This window comes from Pomacea canaliculata, linkage group LG13 (assembly GCF_003073045.1).
Source record: "Pomacea canaliculata isolate SZHN2017 linkage group LG13, ASM307304v1, whole genome shotgun sequence".
In the NCBI taxonomy this organism is placed as follows: domain Eukaryota; kingdom Metazoa; phylum Mollusca; class Gastropoda; order Architaenioglossa; family Ampullariidae; genus Pomacea; species Pomacea canaliculata.
This window is the reverse complement of record NC_037602.1, coordinates 7,806,550-7,827,719: the sequence shown is the minus strand read 5'-3', so window position 1 is coordinate 7,827,719 and position 21,170 is coordinate 7,806,550. Positions and strand designations below refer to the sequence as shown.

The 21,170-nt window shown below is 38.2% G+C and overlaps 2 protein-coding genes across 7 annotated transcripts in view; one reads left to right on the top strand and one right to left on the bottom strand.

Moving 5' to 3' along the window:
* Positions 1 to 9,458, top strand: part of LOC112554620 (E3 ubiquitin-protein ligase NEDD4-like) — a 30,879-nt gene extending 21,421 nt beyond the window's left edge. For all 5 annotated transcript variants that reach the window (XM_025222522.1, XM_025222523.1, XM_025222519.1 and 2 more), the window contains 8 exons: positions 852 to 973; positions 1,751 to 1,821; positions 2,239 to 2,334; positions 2,644 to 2,717; positions 2,980 to 3,100; positions 3,423 to 3,530; positions 4,098 to 4,267; positions 4,646 to 9,458. In XM_025222522.1, the coding sequence (XP_025078307.1) occupies positions 852 to 973; positions 1,751 to 1,821; positions 2,239 to 2,334; positions 2,644 to 2,717; positions 2,980 to 3,100; positions 3,423 to 3,530; positions 4,098 to 4,267; positions 4,646 to 4,748 (865 nt within the window). In that variant the 3' untranslated portion in view covers positions 4,749 to 9,458. The remainder of the gene's footprint in view (positions 1 to 851; positions 974 to 1,750; positions 1,822 to 2,238; positions 2,335 to 2,643; positions 2,718 to 2,979; positions 3,101 to 3,422; positions 3,531 to 4,097; positions 4,268 to 4,645) is intronic.
* A 1,910-nt stretch (positions 9,459 to 11,368) lies between these two features.
* On the bottom strand, positions 11,369 to 20,760 carry LOC112554621 (transcriptional repressor p66 alpha-like). 2 transcript variants are annotated; one of them, XM_025222525.1, is made up of 5 exons: positions 20,493 to 20,760; positions 18,376 to 18,421; positions 17,115 to 17,225; positions 16,858 to 16,932; positions 11,369 to 16,146 (listed from the first exon to the last, which is right to left on the bottom strand). In XM_025222525.1, exons 2-5 carry the CDS (start codon positions 18,417 to 18,419, stop codon positions 14,145 to 14,147), a joined length of 2,232 nt encoding a protein of 743 aa, XP_025078310.1. In that variant the 5' UTR covers positions 18,420 to 18,421; positions 20,493 to 20,760; the 3' UTR covers positions 11,369 to 14,144. The 2 variants fall into 2 exon arrangements, with proteins under 2 accessions (XP_025078310.1, XP_025078311.1); XM_025222526.1 differs by lacking the exon at positions 20,493 to 20,760 and adding an exon at positions 19,788 to 20,468.
* Between the last annotated feature and the right edge of the window lie 410 nt (positions 20,761 to 21,170).

The following is a 21,170-nucleotide window of genomic DNA, read 5'->3' as shown; positions in this document are numbered from 1 at the left end:
ACTGTAATGACATTGAATTTTATCTTTGGGATTTTTTTTTTCAACTTGTAACTTATTTGATAGGTTACTGGAGGTTTGTTGGTTGAGTGTTTAAATTAGCACTTTTATCATGCAGCATCACAACCAAGGCAGGTTGCACTCTGTGCTGACCAACAATGATAACATGAAAAACACTAACAATAACATGCTGTGATACATAAGATACACTAGGTAATTTAAAACTAAAGTAAGAAATTAAAAATAAAAGAATACATTTAACTAATAAAATATGATGGGAAAATCAATTGTGTTGATGCATAATGGTGGCAAAATGACTACAAAAGAGCAAGCATAGTATTTTTTTTAAACAAATATGCTTTCAGTGAGCATTTGCATACTGCCTTTAAATCAGAATAGTGAGTGGGGTATGGGAGTGAGTTCCACTGTCTAGAACCAGAGATCTCTAAGATAATCATGTGACTTATGAAGAACTTTGTCTTCAGTGTCCTTTTTTTGTGTGTGTCTCATTTAGACATAGTCCCCAAAAATCTGCAAATGTAAATTGTCTTATTACAGCTGTTAATATTTATTATTTATTTACTGTACATTGTCTTCTTCAGTGAAATCAGAATACAACAAAAGATACTTAAAAATTTTTGCATTTGTGTGTATATGTGAATTGTTAAACAGTTATATATCAGAAGTTTGTTAGCGCTTTACACCATGCCACTGATTACATCAGAAGGCATCAATAAATACCATGAGATATCTGTTATGTACATTAATGTTTTAAACAATTTGATAATTTTAGATCATTAAAAATACATGTTAAAAAGGTATATTTTAATCTTCTGTAATGTCTCTTTGTTCAGGGATAACTACACACTTCAGATAAACAATCTTTCGGGCATCATCAATGAGGATCACCTAACCTACTTTGAGTTCATTGGCCGTGTAGCAGGAATGGCTATATACCATGGAAAACTTTTGGATGGTAATTGTGTCTAAACATTCTCAACTAATTTGAAAGCTTTTATGAAATCTTTCACTCAGATTGTGCTTATTTTTAGGTGAGCATAAACACATTTTTCTAATTCAACTCATGAAAGCATTCATATGTAGAGACTTAGGAGGTTGATCTTCAGCCTACAGGCTTCTCTTCAGAACACCTTCTGCTGTTTGTTTATCCAGGTTATAAGTTTATAGCTTATTTATATGAGGAAAGGGGGCATTTAAAGACAGGCTGTAGTGCTGCTGACAGGTAGCAGATACCTTCAGACTACAGTTAGGCTATTACAGTGTAGGGTCATTAAGCCGTGGTCCAGCAATCCTCAAATGCTTAAGCTGCGCAAAATGCGTGGATCCTAATTTTTTGACACTATGGATCATATGGAACTGGACATGGCCTCTCAAACATTTGAGGCAGGTGTTGACAGTTGTCATTTTGGCATTTCTAATGTCCATGATTGACATGCTATGCACTATCGCGGATTAAATATTTAAATGCTGGCTTATAACTTCAATATATTGATTGTGAGATTACAGCGCTACTTTCGAAATAGCGACTCACAGGTCAAAACGTGAGGAAAGATTGGGATAAAAAAACATTTATTTTTTAGTATTTATAGTAATTTATGTATTTTCAAAAAATATTTAAGCTGCAGACCACCTAAGCCGCAGTTAAGTAGCTTGGACCCCAATCACTGCGGCTTAATGGCCCTACACTGTATTATGTTAAGTATGGTTATGATGGTTGTCTTTCTTTCGTCAGCTTTTTTCATCCGACCATTTTACAAGATGATGCTGAAGAAGAGCATTGTTCTGAGCGATATGGAATCTGTGGTAAGTTGCATTTAGCAGCCTTGCATGTAGCATTCTTATAATTTCTTAACATGGTGGTAATGTTCTAAATCTTTCTAGTCTAAACTTACCTACATGTCACTTTCATCTTATGAAATTGAGAATCATTAGGGGTCACAGTGTAGATTCTTTATGCCCATTTCTTATCTAGATAACTCGGTTTGTGGCCTCACTTGTGCTCTTAGGTTAATAATAATAGATAGGTAGTTGTTGATTGTTGTTCTCTAGTCAAAATGAACAAAGGAAATGCAGTAAAAGTATAGAAGACTAAATAAATATACAATACTAACTTAAACCACCATGGGCACACACACATATATATATATAGATTCACACGTGTGTAGTCAATAGGAAAAGAAAAAGCAGACAGTGCCATTGATTTTGTTGCCTGCTTTTCAGGATTCTGAATACTACAACTCACTTGTGTGGATTAAGGAGAATGACCCTACTGACCTGGACATTCATTTCTCTGTAGAAGAGGACCACTTTGGAGAGGTTGGTTCTACTTAGTAATTTCAACAGAAGAAGTGTGGCTGAACTGTGCCTGTTATATGCCATCCATAGATGTGGGCTATTTATAGTTCACAGCACCTTCAGGCACCTTCACTTTTTACCTTCCTTTTAGTGAACAGTTCATAAAGAATATTTCTGGCATTCTCTTTTCCACGGTAGTTTCAAATGACAAGAACACAAGAGCTGCGCTATGAATTTTTTTTGTTTTCTTGTTTTGGTATGTCTTCAAGCAGGCAGTCTGTCCCGTACTTTACAGTATATCAGAAAAATATGTTGTTTTTTTAATTGCAGCTCACAGAGAGAGACTTGATTCCTAATGGTCGCAATATTTTAGTTACCAATGACAACAAATTAGAGTACATAGAGTGAGTATCTAAATGATTTTCTTTTATGGTAGTTTTTGACTGTGACATATTGAATGGAGGAAATAAATAGGGGTTAAGATGTTAGCATTTATGCAGATGTGTGCACAAGCACTTATGTGGAGCCTGAGAGTTGTCTCTGCTTTGATTACCTAGATGATTACCAAATTGTTTCACAGTTTAAATGTTTGATGATAGGTCTGGTGGCAAATACCTTGTTAGACTGAGCTTTTGAGAATCTAATCAAGGGGACAACATGTTGCAGAGTGGTGATCAAGTGGCGGTTTGTCTCACGTGTGGAGCCACAGATGAAGGCCTTTATGAAAGGAGTCAATGCCCTCATACCACAAAACTTGCTGCAAATCTTTGATGAGAATGAGCTAGAGGTCTGAATTCCTTTAGATCCAGATGATACCGTCTAATTCCTAGTTCTTTCCCCTTTTTGGCACCCATTAGGATGTGTGCCCTAATTTTAATTTCAATAGAACGCTTGATGAAAAATTGACATTCTAAATCAAAGTCACTTTGTTTAAACAGCTAAATATGCTGTAACATACTGTAACTTGCAAGAATGTTACCTTCACTCAATGTCACATGACATTTTGGCTGCATCTCTTGTTACAAGAATGCTAAAGTTGCTTCTGACTCAGCAGACACTGCTAGGGTGCGTTGTTGTTTACAATGCAGACTTGCTCATTCTGTCCTCAGCTGCTGATGTGCGGCTTACAAGACATTGATGTCAATGACTGGAAACAGCACACGGCTTACAAGGGAGAGTACAACCCCAATCATCCAGTTATTGTCAGTTTCTGGAAGGTGAGATCTGCTTCCTCTTCGTGCCATTAGTAATGCTGAAAATGAAAAGGATAACAAAAATTTAGATAGGAGTTGACAATCAAATGCTTTACAACTGCCAACACAGAATTTGAAGAGCACCTAAAATTTATGTGATTATAAAACATTTATTATGATTAAAAACTTCCCTGGCTCTATTTGTGTCCTCAATAACCTTTTTAAAACCATTCAAAGGACATGAACCAATGAGACATCATGACAAAATTCAAAACAAATTCTCTCACACTATCAACAAATTATAAACTACATAATAGTTAAATATTTCTGAACAGAATTCAAAATATTCATAGTACTTGCAAGTTGTTCTTTTATATGTATTAAGCCATACAAAATCTGATGGTAGCTTCAAACAATGTAACAAATAAAAAAAGTAATTGGATACACTTACTGTACAGTCAAACACTAACCAGCTAAACAAAAGGAAACAATGTCTCTGGGGGCAGAGAGTTGCTAGAGGTGTAGATAGACTTACAAAGTTAGACTAATGCTGGAAACCTAAAACTCTTGTTTCTTTGTTTACCATAACAGGCAGTCTATTCATTCAACAACGAGATGCGAGCTAGGCTTCTACAGTTTGTGACAGGCACTTCCCGTGTACCTATGAATGGATTCGCAGAGCTGTATGGGAGCAATGGACCTCAGCTCTTCACCATTGAAAAGTGGGGCACCATTACCCAGTTTCCTCGAGCACACACCTGGTTAGTTCTGTTTCACCTTTTACATGCACCAATATCAGTGCACATCTAGGCTGATGATCAAGTATGGCAGTAGTTATTCTAAAATATCAAATGTTTTCCTGTATTGTGAATGCAGCATCCCATACCTTCTGCTGTAAAAGTTTGATGCTTATGCAGTAAAAGTCTTCTTCTCAGTAATATGTGAATGCCAGGGCTCAATCGTTGAATCAATAAATTAAGATGATAGTTTATAGTTCATTGTGTCTTCATTATTTGCAAAAAATGATATGCTTTATTTGTTTTAAATCTGACAGTTCTTTATATTTTTTTGGAATAGTGAGTTAGTGAGTTGTGGTTTGACTGAATCTCCCTTTATATATTTTTTCTCCCCATCACCAGTTTCAACCGACTGGATTTGCCGCCATATGAATCATACTATGACCTTCGTGGCAAGCTTCTGGTAGCCATAGAAAATGCTCAAGGCTTTGAAGGCGTGGACTAAACATCTTGGTGCATTGTCATGTGCAGATTCGTCATGTAACCCCAGAAAAATATGTGGTCTCATCGCATTAATAGTCAAGTGACTCGTACACACACCTGCAAAGGTGTCTGCAGCCCTTACAAAGACTGCTTAACATGGCCTTAGGTGGATCATGTGGTCATCAAATGAGCCAGGCAACTATTATGCTTGTGGTCTTTTCAGAGAAGTGTTGCTTGCAAATACATCAAAACACAGCATCAGTGAAAGTTCTGGTATCTTACATTCATCTGGTTATTACATTTTTGAAAACTTTGACTTTTTTCCAGTACCCCCCTTGATCAAAATCTCAAGATGTGAAGGATTTTGAAGGCAAACACAGCTGCTAATTTTATCCTTTTTTCTTTCTTTTTCATTACTGTGAACTCATTGATCACTTTTTCAGTTGTTTTAAAAAGAGAAAATTTAACATATGATTAGAACAGTGGGATCATGCAATATTTGCGTACCATGTCTGTTTCTTTTTTTTTTTAAACAGACATCATACAATTGTTTCACATAAGGATAACCATCTGTTCATTTTTACTTGTGCAAAATTTCATTGATGCTGCTCAAAACAAATTCTTTTTGCTCATCTGTAATGACCAGAATTTGTTAGTGATTGAGGTTGTATTATTCCATACTTATAAGCTCTTGCCTCAGAGGAACTTGAATACAATTAGTTTGTTAATGGACTCTGGAGTGTCTTTTGCAAGAATTTTATTAATGTGATACTTTCCTGCTGAGAGACCTTTCGTATAGTCCTCCCTGGACAGTCTCTCAAAGAGCACACAAGTCAATCAAAACTTAGTGTTTTAAAAACAGTCAAATCCTGACCTCATTCCTGCCACAGTCGTGGCCACCAGCTGCAGGTCAGAAAGTGATGTCCAGTGGCAAATCCCTGGCACATTTTATCTTGAGATGCATATAACGGGTCAAACCAAGAACCTTTGTTTGTTTAGCCTGTATGGGTAAACTGGTAGGTTTTGCAGCCATCAGTCATGCTGTTGATGGTATAATGATTGCATGCATTTTTGTAAATATTTGAGGAAAATGGTGTCTGGGCAAGAAGAAAATGGCACACATGAGCAAGAAAGAATTTCCTCAGACCTATATGTTCAGCCTTCGCACTCGCCACTATCTTCCTTTCACCCTTTTTTTATTAACTTGCCTGATTAGTATGATTTGCTCATCACCCTTTAAATGGAAGGGAGAATCAGTTGTGTTTTTCATAGGTTGTAATGTAGGAGAAGCCAAACTCTGGTGGTCATAGTATTGCAGAGACAAGTGTTTTGCTGCAGTACAAAGTTTGTGAGTTTGTAGCATGTGTGAATTTTGCTTTTGCAGCAACTTCTGGGTGTGAACGTTGCTCTATCAGCAGGATAGAGTGTGAATATTTGGGTTGGCTTAAGAATATTAAGTATGTAAGAAGTGCAGTCTGTCCATGGCCAGCAAGTTTCCCCACAATCGCTCACTGTTTTCACTATTCCACACCTTTCTCTTTCCTACCCCTATCCCTCTCCTCTGTTCCTCCCTCAAATATAGGCACTTGCACAAAAGCCCGTTACCATCTGTCCTGCAGCCCACAAAACTACAAGGGGAGGAAAGAAAGGTGATGCCTGATATGGTGTCTGCACAACAGTAAAAGAGGGAATTTGTTGGCTGCTCTGAAAAAAATGAACAAAGGATTTGTGGTGCAAATGTTTCTATTTTAAGAAATCATCTTTATACTTTTGTGGGTACTTGTGTACTTTACTGGAAGTGTTAGGATGCAGTACACACATATGAATAGCTAGCATGAAATTGGAGAGTTGTGAGAGGATGAGTTTTCTGAAGAGTGTGCAGTTTGGTTGGCAGAAAAGCCTTTGGGCAGCAGATTGTTTAAAATCATGATATGCATGTGTGTGTAAATATGTTGTATGCGTGCACTGAACCAAACCTAAAGCAAGTTTGGTCACATTCAGAGAAGTGACGATACTATGTTGTTGATGCTTTATGGACATGAAGTTGGGATATAATGCATGTGTTACTTTCATGGAAAAATGAACATAGTGGTTCAATGTACAGAGGAGTGCATGTTATGCAAGTGCTGGACACTTTACAATTTCCTTAAGCCATGTAAATTTCCTTAACTTCTGAGGGGGTGGAGATTCTCCAGAGGTATCTAAGATACCAGCCAACAGTGTTTGAAGTTTGCATATTCTAAAATAAGTCTTTATTTTAAACAGTCATTATTGTGGAACTTGAATATATTTTTAAAGCAGAAGTAGTAGTCAAAAGATACTGTTTCAGTGGTGACCATTGTACATAACAACTGCACAAAAATCTTTTCTTTTCCACTTCTCAGCCTATTCTTTCAGTATCTTAAAGCATTTGTGCACCACCAGCTTGATCCCATTACATTTATTCCTCTAGTGCCAGTCTCACAATTTGTTTTTTTTTTCATTTTAATTATTGTAGCACCAGTTTGGAACTCCTATCCTAAACACACGTGTAGCCATTGTGTGCACATGTGCGTGTACACACTCCCCCACCCAACATGCATGCATGCACACACACAGATTTGCTGGGAGATTCAGACCACATTTAGCATTCAAGTTACAGATTTACAAACACCATCAACCATTCATGAGGGACCATCTTTTGAGCAGTAATGATTTTTCTTTTAACTTTACATCCCACAGAAATATAGTACAGACTGTGATTTTATCGTTATATGTACAGACTGATTGGGTCATCGTTAATGACAGTATGTTATGGTTGATAAGTCCTACACTTTGGTAGTTTTCAGTCTCAGCAGTCAATATCACAACTTTTCCCTTATGAAAGACCTCTCTCACCAGGAGAAATATTGAGTTTTCTTGTGTGTTGTGATAAGGGACATTGATTTGTTATTCTCAAATTCAGTGAAAAGTAAACATTTACTTGTGGAGATGGTGTTTTTGACAAAGCACTTTGTGCAAGACACCATGGCAAACATTGAGCTAGTAACAATGGCACTTGAAGGTTGTGTGATTGAATATACTTTGTACAAAATTCTTCCTTTTTTTATTAATTTCTCCTGGCTTATCACTATTAAGGGCATTGATTACCAGTCTCTTGCTTCTGTGGCATATAAAGTTATTCAGATGGATGATGCTTGTCAAGATTTTCCACATCAGGTCGGGAAATGAATAGCCTAATAGTCAGAGCAAGGGTTTCCAAGGCCAGAAGCATACACGCTACCTCGTTCAATACCCATCAGGTGCAGCACACTCTCTTCTCTCTCTCCTACCCACCCTGCCTGCCCCGTTTTGATACAGCTGTTGAATGGGTACTTCACCCCTTAAAAAGAACTGAGGAAGGGAAGGGAGACAAGATGTGCGCCAACCTCACAGAAAGCAGGCCCTGGAAAAGTATAGTCTCCACCTCACTTCACAACCAAAAGGTCTTGAGACTTTTAAGTTGTTCTTGTCATAGTCAGTGAATAAACCAGGGGAAATTTTTGAATTTAGTTTTCGGTTAGAAGATTTATTTTTTAAGAGAAAATGGAGATGCATAGTTCTGAATTTTTGCACCTTTGTTGAGATGATATGCTGTCCTGAAAATGCCTTATATATATATTAATCTGTCTCTTCTAAGGATTTTATTAATATCTGTTTAGTAAATGTATGATATAAACAGGGTTTTATTAATATTAACTTGCATTTATCAGGTTCAGAAAAGTAAGGGGCATATGCTGAAAGGGTTGTGCCAGATGGTAGGTTCTTTTATTTTTTTTATTTTTTTTGTTTTTCACTTCAGTTTATCTCCCCAATGTTTGTATTGACTATCTGGCTTGTCTGCCTTGCTATGTTATAAACAGTGTCATTAATTTATGCACAGAAACCTTCAGAAATTTTTTTTCAGTTAAATTGTGGGGACTTTTTTTTTTTTTTAAATATTTTTTTTTTAAATATCTGCCAAAACAAGGTGCAGAATTCTTAACAGCCAAACATCTAATGTACGATTGATCAACCCTCCAGCACAACCATGACTGTATTTAATGAAGTCATTTTGGTCATCACACTTGCTGAGCCTGGGGGTGTGATAAGCTCATTTCTTTTGCAATGTCTTACACTCAAAATAGAATTGCTGCCAGTCATGAAACAGACAAGTAAAGATAAGGGATAAATATTCTCCTGTACTTGGTGCACTTCACTGTGCTGTAGAATGTGCCCAGGCTGCATGATACCCAACTTGTGTATTCTATTTCTGTGATTTTGTGCAGACTTGTTTTAAAGGATTAATTGGATGCAAAATTGTTTCTAATGATAAATCTGTGTACAAGATACTATTATACTCTCCTTTCATTCTCAGGATACACACCTACAAACATTATCATGCACAGAAAGAGGTCGAAAACAGTATTGTGCATTTATGTGAAGACCTTGGCTAGTGAGAGAGATGAGATCATGTGACTTTAATCTTCTATCCATGGTGATTTTTGTAGGCGTGTTATCTTGAGAACAGAAGTGGTGGGGAAAGATGTTCACCAAGGTTTGAAGAAATAGCTTCTTGGAGTGAGCTTGACAAATCAGTAACAAAAAAAAAATGTATACCCCAGTATTCCTTTAACTCATTTCTGATCTGATGAATAGGTTTTGTTGAGATCATGCAGTAAATGTTTTGTACCTTTTGTTTTGTACAGACTGTAATAAATAATATGGAACCTGACTATTATTTATTGCAGCGTTCATTGTGCACAAATGTATGTGCAAGTGTATGCAGATTTGCCATGGCATGTATACACTGAAACAAACCTTAAGTAAGTTTGACAGACTTAAAAAAAATGAAGTCAGCAAGTCAGCATACGTTGCTGTTAATGTTTTGAAGACACGAAAGTGATATTAGTTTAGTTTAATCCTTGTTACTCCTCGAGGAGCATAGGGCCGCATGAAAGTGATATATCTTTTATAAACTGTTGTTTGAGCTTGTCCCTTTTGCACAAAATCCAGTGCTATTACTATAATTTTGTTGTAATTTATATATAGACACACAAGCATACAGATGAAAGTCTAGAAAACAGGGAAGTTGGTTGCTGTGTTGCTTTTATGAGGAAGATTTTAAGCCAGCTATTCACAGGAAGGTCCATACATATCCTGTCTGCTTCAGTATTTCTATGAATTAGGTTCTGTGCAGATTTAAATATATTTATACTGTTAAATGCATATTATGTTCCTGCACAGTACATATTTGTACTCATGCCTAAGTTGGTCCCACTTTGTACACTTTCAAATTACATTTTAATGCACCTGAGTGAAAAACGTTTTCACACCACCGTCATATAGGCTGTATTTTTTTATGAAGCACCCTTTAAGAAGCATTGAATGCATGCCCTACATTTCTATGTAACACACATTTCCTTTCTGTTGCATGCATTTTCTATGTTCAGAGTCATAATTGTAAAAGGCAGGTTCAGGGAAAGTAGATGTTAGCTATGTTGAGTAGTCGACACTGTAAGAATTGTTACTGTTTTAGTTGCAATGTGAGAAAGAGACTGATAGTAAACTGTCCAGAGTTACTGATGTCTATCATAACCTTGAGAAACTACCTACTTAACCCTCTGCCATTGCTACTCTAATATTGGATCTCTAACTGTTGAAAGGAAATTGGCTGTATCTGATCACACAGTGACAGCATACGAGCACTGTCTAGCATTCTCCCAGAAATACACTTTGTCAATCGCCATCATGTTTTCGTGTCTTGACATTGTTTGGGCTCATCCCAGCTGTCACCTTCAATGGTACATTATCAAACTCCCACCATTCCACAGCACATCAAGGCTGTCTTCCCGCACGCCCTATCAGACCTGGACAGTCACCAAGGACCAGGCAAGAAATGAAATGTCTCAGATGGGCAGCTTTCCTGTACAAGAGTCATGATCAAAAATGAAACAAGACAGTGGGAGGCCATGCCAGCCCACCAGCAGCAGATACTTGACCAGGATGGCAGCATTGAGTCTACATGCGATGGTCTGGCACATCAGGTGCTGGTCAAGAATGTTGGAAAGACCTTATCACATGGTCTTATTGTCACCATGTCATCAGCCACCGTAGGCATCTAACCTTTGGACTTTCATGTATGTGTGCACAGCAGCAATGCATTTATTGATAGCACTGCATAGTATAGGATGTGTGTGCGAGAGCTTTCAAGTTTGTGTGGTTGCAGACCTTTCAATTCCTCAATCACAAATTTTGACTGGTTGTAAGTTGCATTTCTCACAGCTACATATAGCAGCATATTTTTGCTGACTTCAAAATATTAATATGGAGTTTTTAGAGCTGTCGCCAGGTTAGAAAACTGTTAGCATAAAATATGGCACTGACTTGAAAAAAAAATCAGCACTGAAAATACAGAAAAAAGAAAAAATTAGAATCAGAATCAAGCCTTTGCCGTGGTCTGCCAGACAAAACACTATGGGGAGGGATAAGAAGAGAAATCAGGCAAACTATATACCATCTCTTCCACCTTGATTGGTGCTGGCAATGAAAGCAAAGGAAAGGGGAAGTCCCTTGTTTTTCCCCAACCATAAGAGAAAACACAAGCACAAACTATCATTCCCATTTTAAGAAAGGAAGCAAACAAAATAGCAAGCAATTTATTACTGAAAACACGTCAATACAAATGTCGAGAACAATTTGCAACAAGCATACTTCCCCCATCCAGCTCATTCCCTTCTGATATTGTGGTGGGGGAGGAGGGAACTGTCACAGCAGCGAGTGACATGTCTCACTGTTAAGTGTTGTCCACATTGTTTAATTTTAAAAAAACCCACACACACATGGAGAAAAGCCAGGTGTCTAGTTTTTTAGAAGTATACAAATTACACATGATGGTGTTTTGGTCACAGAAGCAATGCTCTTCCCAGCCAAAAAATGAAGGTTAAAATAAGGTGCAGTGAGAGCAGAGCACTACATGATTGCATGAAACTAAATTAGATGATACAAAATATCTTCACTGAAACTAAATTGGATGATACAAGATACCTTCACTGAAACTGATGGCACATAGTATGCATGGGAACAATGGGTTAAAAAAAAAAAGGTGACAGTTGGGTTGGCCAAAATCTAATGTGTGGCAATAAGCAAAATCTGTCTGCATACCCAAGAGCAGTTATCCATCAGTCATGGATGACAAAAACTCAAGCATAAGGAGAAACAAAACCTTTCCAGAATAGGCAATGCAGCTCTAACATACTACTGTAAACCATTTGTGAAGTAATCACATAAGTTTTATTTGTTTTTTAAATAAGATTGGCTGCCAAAATGATGCAGGTTTTCTTTCAATAACTTTCATTGACTCCTGATAACAGCGCTAGATAATTTTATTAACAATGGACCAATACACAATCACTAAAACTCATGCATAACTTCAAAAATGTGGTTTAAAAAAAAATCTTGTGAAAATTGTTTTAGGGCTGTACATGACTACATGGTGAACCACTAGACTGTAGTCTAGCTACACAAAAAATTCACTCAGACTTCATCCAAACTAAATGAAGTAACAAATACATAGCAGGATTTTTTTTTTCATCACATACATATGAAACTACTCCCTTTGTCTTGGAATGAAAACATCCTTTAGCTGCTCAAAGCCATGTCGTAAGTCTCATGACACAAAGGTGTGGGTTTCACTGGCATGTGATCAAAAAAAGATAAGTTATGACTATTACACTTTTCCATTTACCGGTGCAGGTGCATGCATGACCATGCACATGCCAGCACACACATTCTCAAACGCACACACAAACACAACCACACTGTGGTGTGCTTATAGTTTAGATCCACATTTTCTATCTTTGTACATCAAATATTGCAAAGAAAGATCATTGACATTAAGTAATATTCAATAAAAGCAAAGAAAAAAAGAAAGGAGGTGGGTGGGTGGTGAAGAAAACTGCGTTCATGCAACCCTCAAGTTTTTCACCAAAATAATAAGGTGCAAACTTCACACATGAAAGCCCTCAAAATCATTTATGAAAAAAAAAAAAAAAAATTCCCCTAATCCCAACACTCTTCATCCTGAATTGGTCCATACAAATGAGCCCTTTCTGTTTATTTTCTTCACTAATAGGTGAACAACACTCACTTTCAGCCTGTGCTACAAAAAATTTAACTGCTGGAGACGCAGGATAAAAATGTGCGACAGAAACAATTAGTAACCTTGCAAATCTGCATAACTAAAGAATGGTTCAAGCTCACTAGAAGACACCAATCATGAATGCCATTGTTATTATGCTTATTTGAGAAAAGGATTTTGCTATTTAAAATTATCAACCAGACCTATATGGAAAAAGACCTGCAACACTGACAGTTGTGGAACAAGAAGTATCAGTATCTGCCAATCAAAACAAAAACACAAAAGGAAAAAAAAAATTCACCACTACATGAAAACGTCTTAGATCCTTTACTTAATTCACAAGATTAACATCGTCATTTTGATTTTTCTTTTTTTTTTTTTAAATGACAAAATTACAGCTGAAAATCAGAACTTTTGTGGGAAAACTCTAGAAATAGACAAGACAGGCTGCTGCAAGTAGTCGAAGCCTTTGCAGTGATGACAGTACAGCTTCAAATCTTTCACACACTTTATGGATACCATGATACAACACTGTTTCATCCACTACTTGCATTCAGCTTGACAATTATATTAAAGTGGTAACGTTTCAATTAACATTTTTTTTAGATAAAAAATAAGCAGTCTAGACAGTGGGAATAAAACTTTTTGCTTCCCTTTGCTGGCTTTCTCAACACAAGAAAAATACATATGGCAACCAAAAACAAAACAAAAAAAGAAAGAACAAAATTACAAGGCAGAAAAAACGTTTGCCTTTTGATACAGCTGTGTAACCTTCCTTTAGGTCTAGTCTCTGTGAAAATCAGGTGAAGAAAAGACAAATATTTTACGCAAGATAACTGCCTAACCATGAAGGACATAAATAAAACACAATAAATTTTATGTACTTGCAAAATTTTACCCATTATTCCCCACAGAAGAGAACGTCTAAGTAATCAGAGCAGACTAACAGTGTCTGGTCTTATCTACACTTCAAAGAAGAGTTCTATGACACACTGCTGTCTCTGTAAAAATGTTCTTCCACACACAGCTTCCTACTGTTTGTCTTTGGCAGTCATGGCACTGTCTACACATCTATTCAGTTCCCTATTAGCTGAACAGCTACCACAGCCTCACCCATCCAGTGGCCTCCAATGCCGCACTCTGTTACTGTATAAACACTGTAAGGGCCCAGCAAAGAGAATGAAGTGTTCAGACATTTATCTATGTGAGAACACACCCATGCATTCGCACACGCAGGCTAAACAACATACACCCTACGTATAACCTAGGTCTGGAGCTAGGTCAGTGTTTCCACGGCATGCCCGATGTTGCACGAGGAATCATGTCCAGTAGATACTGCCTCTGTAGATCGGCCTGTTTGATGTTCGGGTAGTGAAGCCCATATGGGAAGGGAGGACGGCCACCAAATCCTGGAATACCTAGAGGCTGAGCAGCCCTCATCTGCTGGGCCTGCAGGAAACTGTGATGCTGCCTTGCCTGTTCTGCACTTGTACGAAATGAGGCTGGACTGAGGCTTATTGAGGCTACTGCTGCCACAGAGTTAGCTGCTGCAGCCAAAGCTTGGGGAGGGGCAGTGACAAGAGGCGGAGCAGGGGGAGTGGCTGAGGGCATTGGGGGAGAAGGAGAGGTCAGGCAGTGAGCCTGCATGCGTTCAATTTCTTGTTCCTGCTGTAAAGCCTTGACAAAGGCACTCTTGAGGCGATTGGTGTGCTCCTGCTTCAGCGCCCGCTTCTGGTTCCACGTCACACAGTGCTCACAGATCACGTTCTTCGACCCTGGCTTCTCGCGCTTCCACACTGGAGTGTAATCGGTGCCACATTGCACACAAGTGAATGGGTTGCAGATGAACTTCTCGTCAGCTGACTTCTGCCCACGGGCAATCAGCTGCAAATCCACTATATGATTGACAACCTCCTCAAGCCCCAGAAGCAGGACAAAGTCTGGGCAGGCCAATGAGGGAATGAAATTCATTTCAGGTGCTGGGGGTTTAGGAGGTGGGATCTGCAGCAAGGTTTTCTCTAACTGCTTTCTGAGCGCTAGTTTAGCTGCTGCCTGTCGTTGAGCTGGTGTCTGGGTGTTGTCACCTGCTGGCTGGGGAGGAGTTGATGCTTGCGGCTGCTGTTGCTGCTGGAGACTACGGTGGGAGGAGGGGGTAATCTGGCTGATGCCTGGCATCAAGCCACGAATGCTAGTTATATTTTGCAGACCATGGCCATTGCTGGCACTGGTGTTAGAACGGGACGCACCAATAAGAGGTGGAGGCCCTTGAACATTTCGACTTTGACCTTGTACAGCAGAGCGACTGTGCTGCTGTTGCTGTGGCGGCTGCTGTTGTTGCGGAAGATGCATTCCAGAGCTCCTTCCCTGAATCTGCCCCCCTTTGACAAGTGGAGGTGGTCCCCCTTGTTGACGAGGAATGCTGGGTTTGAGCTGGCTGCTGTTTGGGGTGGTGCCTGACCCAACCACAGGTGGATGCTCCTGTATCTGAGGAGCAAGCTGACTCTGACGAAGTTTCTTCAGCAACACCAGTTTGGCTTCTTCATTTCTCAGCTCTGCCTGCAGCCGTTTGACTCGCTGAAAATATTTCCTGGGCTCTTCTTTAGGTCGCTTTGACCCTTGAAGTGGCTCATCTTCATCTGAAAGCATGATAACATCAGCATCTGGTGTGCCACTGTTGCTGAGGTCCATGGGTACCTCGCAGTTAACATTTTCTTTATCACTGCTGCCATCCGACTTGACTGACTGAGATTCTTCCGGCATGTCCTTGCTGTTTTCAGATTTTCCTTCACTTGCGACTGATTTTGACACTGGAAGAGTATGCTCTTTGTCTTCTGGAACATCTGTATCCTTATCTTTAGGCAGTCTCTCTCCACTCTTTGATTTATTGTTCAGTGAGAGGTCTTCCACATCGTCCTCTCCAGAGTTGTTGGTATCTGTTTCTCCATCCTTCTCTACCGTAGGCATCTCTGTTGTCTCTTTGCTCACATTTAAGTCCCCACCACATCCAGTTTTTGTTTCACCAGCACCCCTTTTAGCCAATGCATTTTCATCCTCACAAAGAAGTGTATCTGCTTCCTCTTTTTCCTCTGTCAGCTCCTCAGTTTCCCAGGCATCATCACTTTGCTGCTGTTTTTCTTCTTTCTCTCTCATCCCTTCCCCTTTATGTACGACTGTCACTGGCAGATCTACATTCTCATCACCATCAACGAGCTCAGGCTCTGCAACGTCATCTTTATCAGAGGCCTCATCTTCATCTATCTTTTTGTCATCTTTTATCTTGGTCCTGCCACAAACCAGAAAAAAATAACTAGAAAACTAAGTAAAATAATTTAGAATTACTAATTATTTAGAAAAGCAGTTGTTACACAACAAAAATATTATATACAGAATTCATCTCTGTAAACTCTACTTTATATTGTACTTGACTGAGTTGCACGTTGATGTTACACACTTCAGCATCTAAAGAGAAAACCACATCCAGAACAAGATCGTGTGTTCACGATGAAATCTCCATCAATGACTCACAACTGTTACTGTCTTGGTGACAAGCATTTAACTGCCAAACTGCATTCTACTAAAGTAGAAAATATTTCTTACTTTCTAATGGAAACAGATATTGCAAAGAAACATGACTGTCATGTCCTGCAGGTTAACTAGAGAGGACTACTAAGGCAAGACTGTGAAATAACCTGTAACATCTACAAATTCTGGGTCTTCAACCATACTGACACATTACTGAGATAACTGCGTTATAAAATGTTACTCCGATTTTGGGAAATACTATCCAGTACTGATCTCAGCCTACTCCTTTGAAAACAGTTTTACATGCACATTTGTTTTTTTAAAGTGTGGCCTGTCCTGATGTAATTTATTTCTCTGTAGCTTTATATATATATACTAGTATACACAGCACACTGCATGTACATAATCATGCTTGCTTGCACTCCTCACCACCTTAAACACACTACGAATATACATATTTAGACCTGCTTACTTTTTCTCTGGACTTTGCTGAGATTTTTCACCTCCTAATTTACGTTTTAGAGACATTTTGACTTCTTGTTCTTCACTGCAAAAGAAAAAGAAAAACTGAATTATAAACTAAAATGTAGAAAAATATGCACAAAAATCTTCTACAAAATTTCACTGCCTGTTCCAGCTGTAAATATATGATTATCTAAATACAAATGCATAGGAAATTCACCCTTAGAATATTCACAGATATCAAAAGAGTAACCAAGACACATTTACCTGCTTTTGTCAGATGGGGGTTTGTTTACTGACCACTTCTTTGCATCCCTGTCTGATCTGCCGTCTTTGACCTCTACGTCAAAATCAGGTTCGGTTGTTTGTTCTTCAGCCCTGAAACAAAACCCACGATATTTGAATCTAATGCCTAAATGTACTTCATGTTTTGTTTTAACTATCTGACTTTATGATTATGTACTTCAAAGCCTTCAGTTTGGTCTGAGTGCTTGCTAACTATGTATGCCTGGCTGACTATTTCAAGGGGTTATGTATTCTTTGCATTACGAAATTACTGCTAGCTGAAAGCACTTTCCCATGGAATCATCATCATCAGTTCTATTCACTTATTCTGCAAACTTTTTCCTTCTATCAGTTTCAGTCGCTGCAGACTGAGGTCTCTTAAAGACTACACTTTTCTTGGGGCCAGCTTTCATGACAGCCCATTTCCCCTCTCTCTTGCACTGCCTTTCCTTTTCCAACCATCAAAAGAATAAGACCCTCCATCACCATATCAACTCCTGACAAAACAGATTTCTGTTTTACCCTTAAGAGGTCTATAAAGGAGTTCAGAAAGATTTAAAAAATACTCCCTTTTAATTAAAAAACATGCTGGCAACACCACTACTGCCACAAGCCAGCGGACATACTGCAGCAATCTAACCTTCAAGTTTCCTTATCTGGTTTCTTATTTTAATTTAAGCTATAAAGGGTATACAACCAAGGAACATTAAGGGCTAATCAAATCAAGTTATGCTTAAAGATTCTGACAGGTTGGCAGAACTGTGTTCTGTCATTTGTTTTTCCATTAAAAATGCACTGCGGTTATTCCTTTTCTTTTTGGGTGTGTGGTTGGCAAGGAGGAGACATATGGATTGACTTAAATTCCAACCTGACATTACTGAGGGTTTAAGACCACAAAATCTAGGAGCTCATGCTGATGAGGAACTGCCATAAGTGACCTCAATTTTGTTAAAGAAAATAATATTTTAAACTAATTAAAATGCAGTGAGAACTGCAATGTTTGATAGCTTGCACATGGTGAACAGAGAGGTTATTTACTCAGATTCTGAGATCTGTAAATGAAATCAGCACAATATTTAAAGAAATTACCTCTGTATGTTGTGAAATTCCAAGTTACCAATTGATTCAATACCAAAAGTAAAGACAGACAAAGCTGAAGAAAAGTAACAGCATGAAGAACATGTGTTCTATATACGAAAGTTAATTACCAACATTAAAGTACCACAGAATGACAGAAACTTACAGTGCTCGACTTCCCCGATCTTTTTTAATCTCTCCAGACTCCATGTCTAAAATTGAAAAAAAAAAGGTGAAGGTCAGAGTAAAGATTTTTTTGGTCACATAAGAATAAACATTTATTGAATCAAACTGAGCTTTCGGTGCAGAAGAATTGAATTTGACACACACTAGGACATTTTCAACAACCCTTCTTCTTTGTCAGGGCACAACAATAGTGTATGTGTATTTTGATGCAATTTGATTATGAATTACAAAATTAAAAACTCAGTCATAAAATGATCAAGGAATAACTTCAGTATCAGACTGACTTGCAGGATGACAGCAATGAAAGTTCTCTTTGTAAAACTTAAGATAAGGAAACAAAATTAGGTAAAACACTGATATTAGAACTATTTTTTAAACACTTTATTTCACACCATGTAAATAGTACCACATCTACTTGCTATATTTATGCATAATCTCAAGTTTAAAAAGATATTACCTTAACATTTCATCCTTATTATTAATACTGAACCTTGTCATAACACTAAACAGGTACAAAAAGTAATGGAAAGGGTGATGATGATGATGTAGTTTTATAGCGCGCCAGTATCCGCATCACAAAGATGCGCTCAATGCGCGGTGATCCCAGCAGCCACCAAACTGCAGGTCAAATGAAAACTTCAAAAAAGTTTAAACAAGTGAGTCTTCAGATTTTTCTTGAAAGATCCAATACTATCAGACTCCTTGGGTATTAACACCAAGTCTGCATAAAATATATTTTACATTATCCCGGATGATATCTATATATATTCACATTCTCAACTAAGAGTAGGTGATACTGATACATAATATCACCATCATCTAATTAGAATGTATTTTCTAGACATGAAATGGCAAAGTCTTCAATGGAACAAAAACTCAAAACAGTGAAAACATTACAACTTCTGAGAATGTTTTAATTTTAATCTGTGAGAAAATGTGGTGAAACAAAAACTTTCCCAGGTTACCCTGTAATATACATATTTACTGTTTTCACATTTAATCTAGATCTACAGGATGAAGATACTGCTGACAATTTGTAGAATTATCCTGCAAAAATCCAATAGATACGCCCTACTTTACGGTATCTATGGCCAATACAAACCTCTACTGGATTCGATTCTACCGAAACTGTAAGTACTCTACAAACATTTTAATGAAAGGTCGATCAATAGTCCTGATATTACTGAAGTAAGAAATAAAATAACTAAAACAATTAAGATTTTTATAATTTTGTTCGTGTGTACTCTCTCCCCACGCTGTTGTTTAGGTCATGCGGTAAATCGCAAACTCGGTAAAGGGAACACATTCTATTAACCCTAACATGCTTTTTAAAATATACTTCAATGCTTAACGCTTGAATTAATAAATAAATTATAACGGAACTCATAATACCATATTTAAGCTATAAACAAAAGTACAAGCGTTGAATTTCACAGCTCTCTTCACAAAGGAAAAGCCTGGAGATTCCCTGCCAGCTGGCATGCTGATTGGTCAATTTGTGGTAAGACAAGATCAAAGCGAGGCTCCAAATGACAAGGGTAAACGCAATGACCCGACGATTCGTACAGAGATTAGATCGATTCAACCGTGTCGAAAATACAGTTCATCCGGATGGATAAGGAATCATACCAATCAAAGTATAAACCCAACGCATGCACTTCAGCACTAGTTCCCCTAAAATAAGGCCAGGTTTTCCCCTTTGATAGTGGAAAACCCCGAGAGTGAACTAAATTTGAAGGTTCAGACAAAAATTAAGTGTTTCGTATGGCCGCACCTTGTGAGTCTATCTCAGATGAGTCCGTTCGGTACTTTAGGTTCTTAGGACCCCACAAAAGTCAACAATATTTTGCTAAAATGCATACTAAGAAGCTGAATTCTAACGGCATGGCATAGGGGGTTCCCCTTGATGCATCTAAACTTAGCAAAATCGTTGCAAGGGAATCACCCGGTGATGACCCCATGCGAATCAGTTTTATAAAGCTATAACACAATGATACGATTATACAAATAACGACTAAAACTTCCCAGTATGTTACCTGCATTAAAATATAAAAACTAGACGCATGCGAAAAATCACAAAAATATTTTTTCGCTCACCCTCCCTCGACCGGTAGCAGTTTCAAGATCAGCCCACTATTTTGTCCAGGGAAAGCAGGAATAACGGCAGCTCGATTGCTTACTCAACACGAGCCAGTAACTCGAACAAGCATAAAGACCTTTCACGCTTCGCTTCGGTATCAACGTGAGATTCTCTTGGGATCAGTCAGACAACACACAGTTTCCCCCCCACGCTCGTTCTCATTGTTTAACTCCCTCCATCTTTCATTCCAATATGGCTTCCTGCCTTCAATCTGCACATCTTCTATCTGGGGTTCTCCTCTAGTGTTCCATGGAGCAAACAAACAAATTGTTTACGGGTAAACAACCCATAACTAATGATTGGATTGAAAAGTCACGTGACCCTTTGAGGCACCAAGCTGCCGCGCATTATGTGACCACCGTCTGTTGACCTTATTCTAAAAATAGCTCTCCCGTTTTCCATCTTCAACACTTGACAGCACTGAACCGCCTGGGGAAGGAAGGAGGAAAAATTACCAATAAAACACTCACCTACAAGGAAGAAAGCTCCTGTCTACAGAAAGTAGGCAGAAAAATAACATTTAGTCAACAGTTCTTGATTATATATAGAAATTATCTACCCTAAGTAATTTGCATGTAATACTACTTTTGTAAGCCATATTGAGTAACAGGATATCACACTTGTATTGATTTTGC

Excerpts from the sequence above, each read along its gene's own strand:
- LOC112554621 (XM_025222525.1), bottom strand. The coding sequence starts at position 18,419 with ATGGAGTCTGGAGAGATTAAAAAAGATCGGGGAAGTCGAGCACT. Across the intron at positions 17,226-18,375 it reads GATCGGGGAAGTCGAGCACT|GGCTGAAGAACAAACAACCG; the intron begins GTAAGTTTCTGT and ends GTTTTGTTTCAG. Across the intron at positions 16,933-17,114 it reads CCCCCATCTGACAAAAGCAG|TGAAGAACAAGAAGTCAAAA; the intron begins GTAAATGTGTCT and ends TTTCTTTTGCAG.